At 41.6% G+C, this 15,532-nt stretch overlaps 1 protein-coding gene across 4 annotated transcripts in view; it reads left to right on the top strand.

Moving 5' to 3' along the window:
• The window catches only part of tfb1m (transcription factor B1, mitochondrial), a 68,344-nt gene that overhangs the window by 22,471 nt on the left and 30,341 nt on the right, over nucleotides 1-15,532 (top strand). For all 4 annotated transcript variants that reach the window (XM_067989098.1, XM_067989099.1, XM_067989100.1 and 1 more), the window contains exon 5: nucleotides 6,948-7,099. In XM_067989098.1, the coding sequence (XP_067845199.1) occupies nucleotides 6,948-7,099 (152 nt within the window). The remainder of the gene's footprint in view (nucleotides 1-6,947; nucleotides 7,100-15,532) is intronic.

Below are 15,532 nucleotides of genomic sequence, written 5' to 3'. Positions count from 1 at the left end.
AAGGTATCATCATATCATAGTAATTACAGCACAGGAGGAGGCCATTCAGCCCATCGTGCCTGTGCCAATTCTTTGAAAGAGCTATCCAATTAATCCCATTTCCCTGCTCTTTTCCCATAGCCCTGTAAATTTTTTCCCTTCAAGTATTTACCCAATTCCCTTTTGAAAGTTTCTATTGAATCTGCTTCCGCCTCTGGCTCTTATGCCGATTACCTTAAATCTGTGTCCCCTGGTTACCGACCCTTCTGCCACTGTCTAGACCAAGATAGTTTTTTAATATATAAAAAAAAAGTTACACTGTATTTGTAAAACTGAGGCTAATATAAACATTTTGTGTAACTAATGAACAGAACTAACGGAAGAAAAAAATGAATAATAAGCCAAGTTGCTCCTGGAATTGCAAAATGTTGCAGAAGGAAAACACTTGGCAGTTACCCTGGCCATTATTGAATCTGAGTCCCACTGACGTTTAAACCTCCAATCAGCCAGCCAAAATTAAATATCAATTCACTGCTAGGCTGCTTAATAGGGTTCAATGTTACACTGGATCGCACTATGGAGAAGAGCGAAATGCACAACAGTTTGTATTTATCTGTTAATCATATCAGTTCTTCAATTGAAGTTTGGAAGGGAAAACGTGTAAATTGTAGAGAAAGCCGTTGTGATTATACAGAGGGGTCATTATAGAGGTAGAACTGTAACTTCTTGCCCATGGGTCAGTTTTATGGCTTTGTCTCTGGTGAGAGTCATAGTCATAGTAGGTACAGCACAGGAGGAGGCCATTTGGCCCATCTTACTCCTGCAGCACAGGAGGAGGCCATTTGGCCCATCGTGGTCGTGCCGGCTCTTTGAAAGAGCTATCCAATTAATCCCATTCCCCTGCTCTTTCCCCATAGCCCTGTTTAAAAAAAAAAAAAATTCCCTTCAAGTATTTATCCAATTCCTTTTTGAAAGTTACTATTGAATCTGCTTCCGCCACCCTTTCAGGCAGTGCATTCCAGATCATTACAACTCGCTGCGTAAAAAAAATTTTCCTTATGCCGCCTCTGGCTCTTTTGCTGATCACCATAAATCTGTGTCCTCCAGTTACTGGAAACAGTTTCTCCTTATTTTGAACACCTCTATCAAATCTCCCTTTAACCTTCTCTGTTCTAAGAAGAACAACCCCAGCTTCTCCAATCTCTCCACATTATGGAATCACTCATCCCTGGTACCATTCTAGTAAATCTCTTCTGCACCTTCTGTAAGGCCTTGACATCCCTCCTAAAGTGTGTTGCCCAGAATTGAACACAATACTCCAGCTGAGGCCTGACCAGTGTTTTATAAAGGTTTAGCATAACTTCCTTGCTTTTGTACTCAATACCTCTATTAATAAAGCCCAGGATCCCATATGCCTTTTTAACAGCCGTCTCAACTTGTCCTGCCACCTTCAAAGATTTGTGTATGTGTACCCCAGGTGTCTCTGATCCTGCACCCCAGTTAAAATTGTACCATTTAGTTTATATTGCCTCTCGTCAGTCTTCTTACCAAAATGTACACACTTCTCTGCATTAAATTTCATCTGTTATGTGTTTGCCCATTTCACCAGTCTGTGTCCTCCTGAAGTTTGTTACTATCCTCCACATTGTTTACTACATTTCTGAATTTCGTGTCATCTGCAGACTTTGAAATTATACCCTGTATACCCAAGTCCAGGTCATTAATATATATCAAAAAGAGCAGTGGTCCTAATACTCACCCCTGGGGAACACCACGGTATACTTCCCTCCAGTCTGAAAAACAACTGTTCACCATTATTCTCTGCTTTCTGTTCCTTAGTCAATTTTGTATCCATGTTGCCACTGTCCCTTTAATCCCATGGGCTTTAATTTTGCTAACAAGTCTATTATGTGGTACTTCATCAAATGCCTTTTGAAACTTCATCTACACAACATCAACCACACTACCCTCTTCAACCCTCTCTGTTACTTCATTAAAGAACTGAATCAAGTTAGTCCAACACGATTTTCCTTCAACAAATCCGTGCTTACTTTCATTTATTAGCCCATACTTTCCCAAGTGCCAATTAATTTTGTCCCGGATTAAGTTTCCTCACCACTGACGTTAGGCTGACTGGCCTGTAATTGTAGGGTTTATCTCTCTCCCCTTTATGAACAGGGGTGTAACATTAGAAATCCTCCAGTCCTCTGGCATCGTCCCCATATCTAAGGAGGATTGAAAGATTGTGGCCAGGGCCTCTGCAATTTCCACCCTTACTTCCCACCATAACCTAGGATGCATCCCATCTGGACTGGGTGATTTTTCTACTATGAGTAATGCCAATATTTTAAGTACCTCCTCTTTATCTATTTTTATTCTATCCAATATCATTACTACCTCTTTTACTGCTACAATGGCAGTATCCTTTTTTCTAGTGCAGACGGATGCAAAGTATTAATTTAGTACCTCAGCTATGCTCTCTGCCTGCACAGGAAGATCTCCTTTTTTGTCCCGAATCAGTCCCACCCTTCCTTTGACCACCCTTTTACTATTTATATGTTTATAAAAGACTTTTCAGTTCCCTTTTATGTTAGCCGCTTATCTATTCTTATACCCTCTCTTTGCCCCTCTTATTCCCTTTTTTAGATCCCCTCTCTACTTTCTGTATTCAGCTTGGTTCTCTACTGTACTATAAACCATACATTTGTCATAAGCCTCCTTTTTCTGTTTCATTTTATTATCTTTAGTCATCCAGGGAGCTCTAGCTTTGGATGCCCTTCCTTTCCCCTTTGTCAGAATGTGTCTACTCTGTACCAGAACCAACTCCTCCTTGAAGGTCTCCCATTGTTCAATTACTATTTTGCCTACCAATTTTTGATACCAATTGACCTGGGCAAGATCCATTTTTAACTCACTGAAATTAGCCCTCCTCCAGGTGAGTATTTTCACATTTGATTGTTCCTTGTCCTTTTCCATAAATATTCTAAATATTCTAATGATTTGATCACTGTTCCACAAATGCTCTCCCGCTGAAACATGCTCCACTTCATTCCCCAGAACTGGATCCAGCACTGTTTCCTTCCTGGTTGGGCTGGAAGCACATTTGCCAGAAAGCTCTCTTGTACACATTTCAGGAATTCCTCCCCCTCTTTGCCCTTTATACTCTTACTGTTACAGTTGATTTTGGGATAATTGAAGTCCCCCATTATCACTACTTCATAGTTCTTGCATCTTTGTAATTTGCCTGTAAATGTTCTCCTCTATCTCCTTCCCACTATTTGGTTGCCTATAGTTTACACCCAGTAGTGTAATAGCTCCCCTTTTGTTCTGTAATTCTAACCAAATAGATTCTGTCTTTGACCCCTCAACTATATCATCCCTTTCCAGTGCTATAATAGTTTCTTTGATCAATACTGCCATCCCCTTCTGGTTAATCTCCTATAGGCACATATCAACTGCAGCTGTGATGGTGGGCTGGTGAACTGCTCCCAGACAGACTGCAATGCTGTTGTTGATGTAGCCTTCAAAGTAAGTAAGAAAGAAAGAAGAACTTGTATTTATATAGCACCTTTCATGACCTCTGCCTCTGGACATCCCAAAGTGCTTTACAGCCAATGAAGTACTTTTGAAGTGCAGTCACAGCAAGGTCCCACAAACAGTAATAAGATAATGACCAGATAATCTGTTTTCATAGAATCAGACAGCACAGAAGGCCATTCGGCTCATTGTGCCTGTGCTGGCTCTCTGAAAGAGCTACCAATTAGTCCCGCTCCCTTGCTCTTTCCCCATGGCTCTGGAGATTTTTCCTTTTCAAGTACAGATCCAATTCCCTTTTGAAAGTTACTATTGAATCTGCTTCCACCACCCTTTCAGGCAGTGCATTTCAGATCATAATGACTTACTGAGTAAAAACATTTCTCCTCATCTTCCCCCTGGCCTTTTTGCCAATTATTTTAAATCTGTGTCCTCTGGTTACTGACCCTTCTGCTAGTGGAAACAATTTCTCCCTATCTGCTCTATCAAACCCCTTCATAATTTTGAATACCTCTATTAAATCTCCCCTTAACCTTCTCTGCTCTAAGGAAAACAGTCCCAGCTTCTCCAGTCTCTCCAAATAACTGAAACCTCTCATCCCAGGTACCATTCTAAATCTCCTCTGCACCCTCTCCAAGGCCTTGATTTCCTTTCTAAAGTATGGTGCCCAGAATTGGACACAATACTCCAGCTGAGATCTAACCAGTAATTTATAAAAATTTAGCATAACTTCCTTGCTTTTGTACTCTTTGCCTCTGTTTATAAAGTCAAGGATCCCGTATGCTTTTTTAACAGTTTTATCAACTTGTCCTGCCACCTTCAAGGATTTGTATATGTGAACCCCGCCCTCCCACCCAGGTCTCTGTGCTCCTGCACCCCCTTTAAAATTGTACCATTTAGTTTATATTGCTTCTCATCATTTCTCCTTCTAAAATGCATCATTTCACACTTCTCTGCATTAAATTGCACCTGCCATGTGTCTGCCCATTTCACCAGTCTGTCTATGTCCTCCTGAAGTCTGTTACTATCCTCCTAATTGTTTACTATATTTCCCAGCTTTGTGTCATCTGCAAACTTTGAAATTATGCCCCCTATTCCCAAGTCCAGGTCATATATCAAAAAGATAGCAGTGGTCCTAATACACCGCCTGGGGGACACCACTGTATACTTCCCTCCAGTCCGAAAAGCAACTGTTCACCACTACTCTCTGTCTCACAGCCAATTTCCTATCCACGCTGCCACAGCATGTTTAATCCCATGGGCTTCAATTTTGCTAACAAGTCCATTTTGTGGCACTTTATTAAATGCCTTTTGAAAGTCCAAAGTTTTAGTGGTGTTAATTGAGTGATAAATATTGGCCAGGAAAACTCTTCGAATTAATGCCATGGGATCTTTTACGTGTACCTGAGAGGGTAGACGGGACCTCTGTTTAACGTTTCATCCAAAAGACGCACCTCCAACGGTACTCCCTCAGTACTGCACTGAAGTATCAGCCTGGATTACGTGCGTGGTGTGGGACTTGAACCCAAAATCTTTTGACTCCGAGGCGAGATTGCTACCACTGAGCCAAAGTTGACAGAGTAGCAACCGGAGAGTGACAATTTCCCTTGTGCTTTTCTATCTCCTTGGAAATTACTTACTTCCACTTGGCCTCACAGTAGAGAGGCTGGGATCAATAATTCAGGTGAGAATCCATATATGGTTGAGGAAGCTTTGAAAATTAAATGGAAAATTTAAGACAAGCCATGTAAAGTGACAGAGATAGGGCTATTAAAAAAAAATTGTCAGTATTATTAACATTTCTGGAATTATAGTAATGCAGATAAAAAGGAAGTGGTACAGACTTCCAGCATGAATAGACAGCTAGTATATCTGATTTCAGAATTTTAACGTTGTATTACATGATTACAATTGTGCTGATTTATAGTAGTTGCATTTATACAGCACCTTTCACGACCTCAGGATGCCCCAAAGCGCTTTACAGCTAATGAAGTACTTTTGAAGTGTGGTCACAGTTGTAATGTAGGAAATGTGCTATTCTAGTTATGATGTGCACATGGAATATTTTTCAGATCATTTTTGTGCAATAAAACTTTACATCCAAAATATTAACATTAACATTAATTAGAGGTTTTCTGCTGTACAAGTTCTGCAATTTTCTGTAAACTTCTAACTTATAAAATTTGTAATAAGGAGCTAGGGAGCATTTTGTTAATTATAGTATTCTTCAAAGAAAAATTAATTATCGATGGATGTTAGGTAAAGACAGTAGTGATGTGCATGCATCAAATGAGTGCACTTAGACTGTCTTTATTTAAATGCATAATGGAGTTTGTTTGTACTGTTGAAGGGTGACCAGTTTCAGATGCCAATTATAAAGTTGGGGAAAATAATTAAAAACTGAGAAAAAGGAAAAGCCGATTGTGAAAAACCGGATTCAAATGCATTGTAGATATCTTGTTTTAAAAAATACCAAAAAATATGCAACTTGTTAGATAGGAAGAATGTTTTGAGAGAAGTGTACTCTGTTTTATCTTTTACTATTTTGGGTCTTCTGAGGGGGCTCAATGTCCCCATCACTTCCCCCCCACCCCCCCCCCCCCCCCAACTACTCCCAATCCCCCATCCCCCATTCCCACATCTCTGCTGTACTTGTTTGGGAAGGTGAGGCTATCAAGTTTACATTGATATTTTCTCTCAGTTCACTTTCCAAGAAGTACACGCAAGCATTCCAGAAAAATACTGACCAGTTTTCCCTCTCCTAGAAATACTTCAGAGATCCTATGAAGAGGATGTCAATTAACACTGAGATTTTCCTTTGAGTTCCTTAGTTAAGGGTTAAATATTTCAGTGAAATTAATGGTATTTGAGTAGGTGGCACAACACATTGGTGGATGAAAGTTCAGAGCGGCAGGACGTGAAGTCAAGAGAAGTTACGTATTTATTCACCTACCTGTTAAGACAAAGCTATTTTTAATCAACTGCCGAGAGGTTGCTGGATGCTCTCCTTTCAGGTTTGGCTGTCTTCCAACCAAGAACCCTTTGACATGGTCAGTGGATCAATCAACAAGAAGCTGTCATTATGAGAATGGGGACTACCCAGCCCTATTGCTACTGATTGTTTCTTTCTTTAAGAACTCACTTTGGGATTCTGCAATCAGCAAGTAAGATTGCAGGATACAAATCTACAAACCTGCATGAAGAACTACTTACTGGCTGGGGAGATCCAAAATGGAGGGTTTTCATCAAGCTTGCAGTAGTTGATTAAAATTGTTATATCTCCGAGAAGGTAGGAGAATAAATAGGTATTTTTATTAATGAACTGTACTTTACTGATGTTTTATTTTTAAAATATGGTGCATGAAACTGATAATCTGAGTCCTAGCCCTATTCAATCACTTACTATATATATGACTTTTAAATGTTATGAACAGGCCCACCAAATGTGCACATCATTGGTAACCTTCCTTTTAGTGTTTCAACGCCTCTCATTATCAAATGGTTGGAGAATGTTGCAAATCGGAACGGACCTTTTGTCTTTGGGAGAACACAGATGACACTAACTTTTCAAAAGGAGGTTGCCGAGGTAAGTGTTGGTAATTGTGACTTTTTTATGTGTTTAGTATCCATTATCTTATTTCAGGAACTATCATTCTGATAACTCACCTGTATCTTTTTTGAATGTATCCAAGTATTAAATTTGATATTTTCAAAGCAGAATGTCATTTTCAACATAGAGTACCTTCTACAGAAGGGCAGCCAGCCACTTTCAAGTTATAAGAATTTCTACATTGCATGTTTTATATGAGCTTATAGCAAGGCATTTCATTTTAAAAATGAAAGCTATCGTAGCTATATTCTCAGATTTCTTTGGTCCTTGTTCGCTGTGTACGTGAATTGTCGGGGGACTTCACGTGTTAGTGTAGAATAGTAATTCTAGAATGGCTGGAGCCAATGTAACATCACCAGCATTTTCTGGATACCCAGACATAAATTTCAATAGGCTTTGACTTAAGCCTGACAAGGTAAACAACCTATTCAAACAGCTGTCCTATTTCCCATTCACCTAGGTGAGAGAAATCATTAACATTAATTACCAGGCATTGAAAAAGAGCCGGAACCATTATCTGTAATGGTTGAACCATCAAGACAAGCAAAACACTTGCCAATTATGACGAGTTTTATTTATACCTGAGGCATAAGAAGCTGCCTTACAGGTATATGTGAGTGACAGACCAAGTTTCTTGAGTTCAATTCAAACAAGTATAGAGGTTACTATAGTGAGGAAGAGCTCTGAGTACATCAAAGAACTCTAGTGTTTTAATCTGCTGATTTACTTTGCTTCTTTGTATATTTCTTTCTTTCAATGAACACAACAAAGGAATAACTTGCATCTATATAGTGCCTTTCACAATCTCAGGACTCCCCAAAGCACTTCACTGTTGTAATGTAGAGAAGCGTGACAACCAAATTACGCACAGCAAGGACGCAAAAACAGTAATAAAATAAATGAGCAGATGGTCTGTTTTAGAGATGTTGGTGAGGGATAATGTTGGTGAGAGATAATGTTGGCCAGGACACCTGGAGAGCTCCCCTGCTCTTCTTCGAATGGTGCTATGAGATCCTTCTATGTCCACCCGAGAGGTCAGACAGGACCTTGTTTTAATGTGTCATCCGAAAGATGGCACCCTCTGACTGTGTAGCACTCCCTCAGTATGAAGTGTCAGCCTAGATTATGTGCTCAAGTCTCTGGAGTAGGGCTTGAAGCCACATCCTTCTGATTGAGTGATGAGTGCTACCTCTTGTGGTAGTGACACGAGTAGTTTAAGCCTGAGTGGCATATTCAGTCAGTGTGTTTTTCCATCTATCAAAAAGATCAGGAAGGCACGTGGGAAGCCTGAACTATTTCTGATGCAGACTCCACGCTGGCATAAGGGTTCATCGTTCACCATGCAGCATGCTATGCCCTTCACTTCACGCAGAAAGTCAGGTTTCAGTCCGTGGGAAGCTGACATTTGTGGTAAGCCTGAGTAAAGAGCATTGGGAAATCGCTTGAATCATGGCAGTACTCGGGACAAATTCTAATAATTTCCTTGGGTTGCAGCTCCTGGAGAGCTGTTGTGTTGACTCTGAAAGGCAGAAAGAAAAAGCAGTTATCAGGAGTGGATCTATCAATGAGCAGTTGTCATATTGGTAGTGCAGATCAGCATTCTACTGATTGGTATCCAGGATCAAAGAGATGTCTGTAATATTAGAGATAGTAATGCATATTCGACCAGTACTGAATTTTAAAACTGCTGACATCTTGACATCATGGATATAAATTTCTGCTAACCACGAAGAACTAGAGGACATAGATTTAAGCTGATTGGCAGAAGGATTGGAGGGGAAATTTTTAAAAATTTGTTCATGGGATGTGGGCGTCGCTGTCGAGGCCAGCATTTATTGCCCTTTAGAAGGTGGTGGTGAGCCGCCTTCTTGAACCGCTGCAGTCTGTATGGTGAAGGTTCTCCCACAGTGCTGTTAGGTAGGGAGTTATTCTTATTGTGACTTTTTTTAGCGAGATTTTACAACTGAGTGGCTTGCTAGGCCATTTAAGAGTCAACCACATTGCTATGGGTCTGGAGTCACATATAGGCCAGACCGGGTAAGGACAGCAGGTTTCCTTCCCTAAAGGGCATTTGTGAACCAGGTGGGTTTTTACGACAATCCGGTAGTTTCATGGCCACCATTACTGATACTAGTATTTTAATTCCAGATTTTTATTTAATTAATTGAATTGAAATTGAATTTAAATTCACCAGCTGCCGTGGTGGGATTTTAACTCATGACTCCGGATTATTAGTCCAAGCCTCTGGATTACTAGTCCAGTAACATAACCACTATGCTAACGTACCTAGTACTTTTTTTTACTCTGAGGGTGTTGGGTGTATGGAATTCGCTGCCCGAATTGGTGGTAGAGGCAGGGACCCTCAACTCTTTTAAAAAGTACCTGGACCTGCACCTAAAGTGCTGTAAGCTGCAGGGCTACGGACCGGGTGCTGGAAGTTGGGATTAGAATGGGCACCTGGTTCTTCTTTGAGCTGGCGTGGACACGATGGGCCGAATGGCCCCCTTCTGTGCTGTATCTTTTCTATGGTTTTATGGTTCTATGTAATGACTGACTACTGCAAAGTCACTACTGATGTTGGTAGACCAGCTCTTTCTGGCTACCAGAGTTAACGTAGCTAGCAGGAGCTGCAGGTGAAGAAATTACATTTATGATTGCTTCCTGCACCAAGACCAAAAAAAATTCAAGAATGGCCAACTGCCGTTTTGTGAACCATGTGAAAAATAACACAGGCCATGATCAACTGCATAGGGACATCAGTTTAAAGAGCCAGAGAAGTGGGAGGTGATGGCCACTTTATACAGCAGCTTCAACTTCATTTTGTGCTGAATTTGAAAATATTCTGAATTCAGTAATATTGTTAAATGTTGAAATTAATTCTCTGATGCATACTTTTAAATCTGCTTTAATCAGGCATTTATAATTTGCTGATGTCTATAGAGCACAGACCGAGAGTCCTGGGTCCTTTGTTGCCTCCCGGGTGCTAGGGCTAAGGACATTTCAAAAGATTATGGAAGGGGAGGGATAGCAGCTGGTCAGCCTGGGAGTCAGCCATATATGAAACGTAAATCCTGCCAAATGAGTTTAGGAGATTAGGAAGTAGGTTTAGGAATAGGTCTTCAAAGGTGGTAATCTCCAGGTTACTTCCGCAGCAATGTGCTGGAATGGAGAAAGATAGGAAAATCAGGGAGCTCGGAGCGTGGCTAAAGGGGTGGTGTCAGGAAAAGAGTGTGCATTTTATGGGGCACTGGCACCAGTCGTGGAGAAGATGGGAGTTATTCCACAAGGATGAGCTATATTCGAACAGGAAGGAGCTAATGGACTTGCAATATGGATAAACAAGGAAGTGAAGAGTCATTTAAACCAGAAAGAAAGAGGAGGGGGCAGGGAAAATAAAAGCAATCAGAAAGTGCAAGTAGAGGAGGTTGAAATAGGTGAGGTAAATATACAAATAAAAAATAATTTAGCGAAAAGGATAGCATGAAGAAGGAATATAGGGAGTAGAGGATGAAATCAAATCAACCAGTTACAAGCAGGGAAAAGATTGAGATAATGTAACAAGGTATTAGGTTAGACAAAAAAAAATCAAGGGAAAATGAGTAGTGTTAAATACAAACAAAGAATAGATAAAGTGCATTTATTCTAATGCTCGAAGTATGCATGCTCAGAATGCACAGCTGTGGTTGAATCTTTTTCTAACTGCTGTGAGGTAAAAGTATGCATTCAAAATAAAGGAGGAGGGGTTAGAGAGATTGGATAGGATGAAAATAGATAAAGAGGAGGTACTAAGAAGATTTACAGTGCTCAAATTAGAAAAGTCACCCAGTCCGGATGGGATGCATTCTAGGTTATTGAGGGAATTAAGGGTAGAAATAGTGGAGGCTCTGGCCACAATCTTTCAGTCTTTCTTGGTTATGGGAGTGGTGCCAGAGGACTGGAGGATTGTAAATGTTACAACTGTGTTCAAAAAAGGGGAGAGGGTTAAACCCGGTAACTATGGGCCAGTTAGCCTGACGTTGGTGTTGGGTAAACTTTTAGAGGCTATAATCAGTGACAAAATTAATTGTCACTTGGAAAAACATGAATAAATGAAAAAAATCATGTCTGACAAACTTGGTTGAGTTAGAATTATAGAAAGGTTACAGCACGGAAGGAGGCCATTCGGCCCATCGAATCCGTGCTGGCTCTATGCAAGAGCAATCCAGCTAGTCCCACTCCCTTGCCCTATCCCCTAGCCCTGCAAATTTTTTCCTTTCAAGTACTTATCCAATTCCCTTTTGAAGGCCATGACTAATTCTGCTTTCACCACCACCTCGGGCAGTGCATTCCAGGTCCTTACCACTCGCTGTGTAAAAACTGTTTTTCCTCATGTCACCTTTGGTTCTTTTGCCAATCACCTTATATCTATGACCTCTGGTTCTCGACCCTTCTGCCAATGGGAACAGTTTCTCTCTATCTACCCTGTCTAGACCCTTCAGGATTTTGAATACCTTTATCAAATTTCCCCACAACCGTCTCTGTTCCAAGGAGACTAACCCCAGCTTCTCCAGTCTATCCATGTAACTAAAATCCCTCATCCCTGGAATCATTCTAGTAAATCTCTTCTGCACCCTCTCTAAGGCCTTCACATCTTTGCTAAAGTGCGGTGCCCAGAACTGGACACAATACTTCAGTTGTGGCTGAACCAATGTTTTATAAATGTTCATCATGACTTCCGTACTTTTGTACTCTATGCCTCTATTTATAAAGCCCAGGATCGCGTATGCTTTTTACCCACTTTTTCAACCTGCCCTGCCACATTAAACGATTTGTGCACATATACACCCAGATCTCTCTCTTCCTGCACCCCTTTTAGAATTGTGCCCTCTAGTTTTTATTGCCTCTCCTTGTTCTTCCTACCGAGATGTATCACTTTGAATTTTTCTGTGTTAACTTTCACCTGCCACGTGTTCACCCATGCCACCAGCCTGTCTATATCCTCTTGAAGTTTTCCCTATCCTCCTCACTGTTTACTACCCTTCTAAGTTTTGGGTCATCTGCAAATTTGGAAATTGTGCCCTGTACACCCAAGTCCAAGTCATTAAAATATATCAAGAAAAGCAGTGGTCCCAGCATCAACCCCTGGGGAACACCACTGTACACCTCCCTCCAGTCCGAAAAACAACCGTTCACCACTACTCTCTGTTTCCTGTCTCTTTAGAAAACTCTGTATCCATGTTGCTACTGCTCTCTTTATTCCATGGGCTGCAATCTTGATGATAAGCCTACCACGTGGCACTTTATCAACTTTTGAAAGTCCACATACACCACATCAACTGCATTGCCCTCATCTACCCTCTCTGTTACCTCATCAAAAAACTCTCTCAGTTTAGTTAAACATGATTTGCCTTTAATAAATCCGTGCTGGCTTTCCCTAATCAATCCACACTCATCCAAGTGACTGTTAATTCTGTCCCAGATTATTGTTTCTAAAAGTTTCCCCACCACTGAGGTTAAACTGACTGGCCTACAGTTGCTGGATTTATCCTAGCGCGTGGCACCGGGAGTAATCCGGAGATTACTACCTTTGAGGTCCTGCTTCTTAATCTTTTTCCTAACTCCTTAAAATCTGCCTGCAGGACCTCATCCCTCTTTCTACCTATGTCGTTGGTACCGATATGGACCATGACCTCGTGCTCCGACTAACTTCTTCAATTAAATAACGGAGAGGGTTGATAAAGGTAGTGCAGTTGATGTGTATATAAACTTTTAAAAGGCGTTTGATAAGGTACAGCATAATAGACTTGTTGGCAAAATCTAAACCCAGGGGATTAAAGGGGCAGAGGCAGCCTGGATAGGAAATTGGCTAAGAGACAGAAAGTAGAGGATAGTGGTGAACGGCTGTTTTTCAGACTGGAGGGAAGTATACAGCGGTGTCCCTCAGGAGTTGGTATTAGGACCACTGCTCTTTTTGATATATATTAATAACCTGGACTTGGGTATACACGGCAAAATTTCAACGTTTGCAGACGACATAAAACTTGGAAATGTAGTAAACAGTGAGGAGGATAGTAACAGACTTCAGGGGGACATAGACAGACTGGTGAAATGGGTAGACAGATGCAATTTAATGCAGAGAAGTGTGAAGTGATGCATATTGGGAGGAAGAATGAGGAGAGGCAATATAAACTAAATGATACAATTTTAAAGGGGTGCAGGAACAGCGAGACCTGGGTGTCTTTAAAGGTGGCAGGGCAAGTTGATAAGGCTGTTGAAAAAGCAAATGGGATCCTGGGCTTTATAAATAGAGGCATTGTGGCCGATTTTCGGGTGACGGAGCGGGTGCGTTGGGGGCGGGGGGGGGGGCTCCGAAAATCACTAAAATGCCGAGCGGGTTCGGAACCCGGCTCCAACCCGTTGACCTCCGGGTTCCCCACTGACGTGTCCGGGTGCGCGCACGCCTCCCGAATGCAGGAGTCCCACCGGCAATTAAAGCCAGCAGGATGATAATTTGCATAGGTTCTCTGATAGTTGAGGTACTTGAACTACTTGATTGACTAGACATTTTGGCAGGGGTGTGATTTTGAAGCATCCTCAGCGTGTTTCCTGTGCTGTGGGAAACACTTCCTGTTGCAACAGACATGTTTCAACCAGCAGCCAGTGGGAGATGCAAATGCTTATTTGACAGGTGGGGAGAAAACGTCATTTATTGCAGCAGGGCACTCTGTCACTTCAGACAGAGTTTTGGCTAATGATCTTTGTGTTTTCACTCAAAATTATTACTTTCCACCCAAAACTCTGCTGTGCAAGTACATTTAACTACTTTGCGGACCCCCTCAAACTCTTACCATGAGGATGGGGGGGCTCCACTGCTGCATTCACCACTTCATCCGAGGACGAGCAACGTCACCAGCCTTGCCAGGCATGGGGTCCACCTCCGCCACGTGGAGCTCCACAACACAGTGCTGCGCCACAGGGACCTGCACACAAGCATGGATGGCAACAACAGAGACCGACGTCGCAGGAGGCACTACCCTCGCAACAGGGTCTACAGACCGAGGCTCAGCTTCCTGAACCTCTCTGAGGAACAGTGCAAACGGAGGTTTAGAGTCAGTCGCCAGGAGGTCGCAGACATCTGCAGCCCCCTTCATGCCGAGCTGCTCCTGGGTGGGCCGAGCAGCATCTCCTTACCTGTCGCTGTCAAAGCCACCACTGCCCTCAACTTCTTTGTCTCCGGATCATTCCAGGGTGTCACTGGGGACATTGCCAGGGTGTCTCAGTCCTAGTCTATGCAACCCGTCTCCATAATTTAACCCTTTTAGCCCCGCTATCATTCTGGTGACTCTGTGCAGCACCTGTGCAGAGGAGATTTAGTAGAATGATACCAGGGATGAGGGACTTCAGTTATGTAGAGAGACTAAAGAAGCTGAGATTGTTCTCCTTAGAGCAGCGAAGGTTACAAGGAGGTTTAATAGGGGTGTTCAAAATTACGAAGCATTTTGATAGGGAGAAACTGGCAGGAGGGTCAATAACCAGAGGACATTGAATTAAGATAATTGGCAAAAGAACCAAAAGAAATATTTGATCAGAAATGTAATTGAATGGCACAGTGTAGCACGTGGAGGTTTCAACATGCTATACCACACATTAGGAGATGAGGAGACATTTTTTTACGCAGCGAATTGTTATGATTTGGAATGCACTGCACTTAAGGGTGGTGGAAGCAGATTCAATAGTAACTTTCAAAAGGGAATTGGATATCCACTTGAAAAGGAAAAAATTGCAGGGCTATGGGGAAAGAGCCAGCACAGGCATGAAGAGCCGAATAGCCTCCTTCTGAGCAGTATGATTCTATGAAAGCCCAGGCTTTTGAGACAGGCTGAGTCCTTGAAGTAAAAATACTTTAATGTAAGTATTAAAAGACACAAAAGGCAATTCACTGGACAAATTTAATCATGTTATTGTGAAATATGTCTAAAACCTTATTTTGAACATTATTCTATTCCAACCATTACTAAGAAAATGCCAGATGGAATTTTTTGAAACAACATTGATTTGATTGGTTGAGCAACATACAGTGACAGTCAGCTGCTTACATAGGGAAGTTCAGTAATAAGTGATTACATTGGGAATCTCAATGTTAAATGTGATGGAAAATTGTTATAACAGGAAGTGAGATTTGTGGACAGAAAGTGCATGCATAGGGAATTTTTTAAATAAATACTCCACTTGCTGTGATCAGCTAATGTGAAATCTTGTACCATTTATAAATGCCAGCACTTAGATGCATAATGGACATACTGTCAATGAAACTGATTCAAATGGTCCTACTAGAAATAATCTTGGTGCATCATAGAAATTTACAGCACAGAAGGTGGCCATTCAGCCCATCGTGTCTCTGCCGGCTGAAAAAGAGCTATCCAGCCTAAT

This window comes from Heptranchias perlo, chromosome 8 (genome assembly GCF_035084215.1).
Source record: "Heptranchias perlo isolate sHepPer1 chromosome 8, sHepPer1.hap1, whole genome shotgun sequence".
Lineage (NCBI taxonomy): Eukaryota > Metazoa > Chordata > Chondrichthyes > Hexanchiformes > Hexanchidae > Heptranchias > Heptranchias perlo.
Note: the sequence above shows the minus strand (reverse complement) of the source record. Positions and strands in the feature narration are given on the sequence as shown.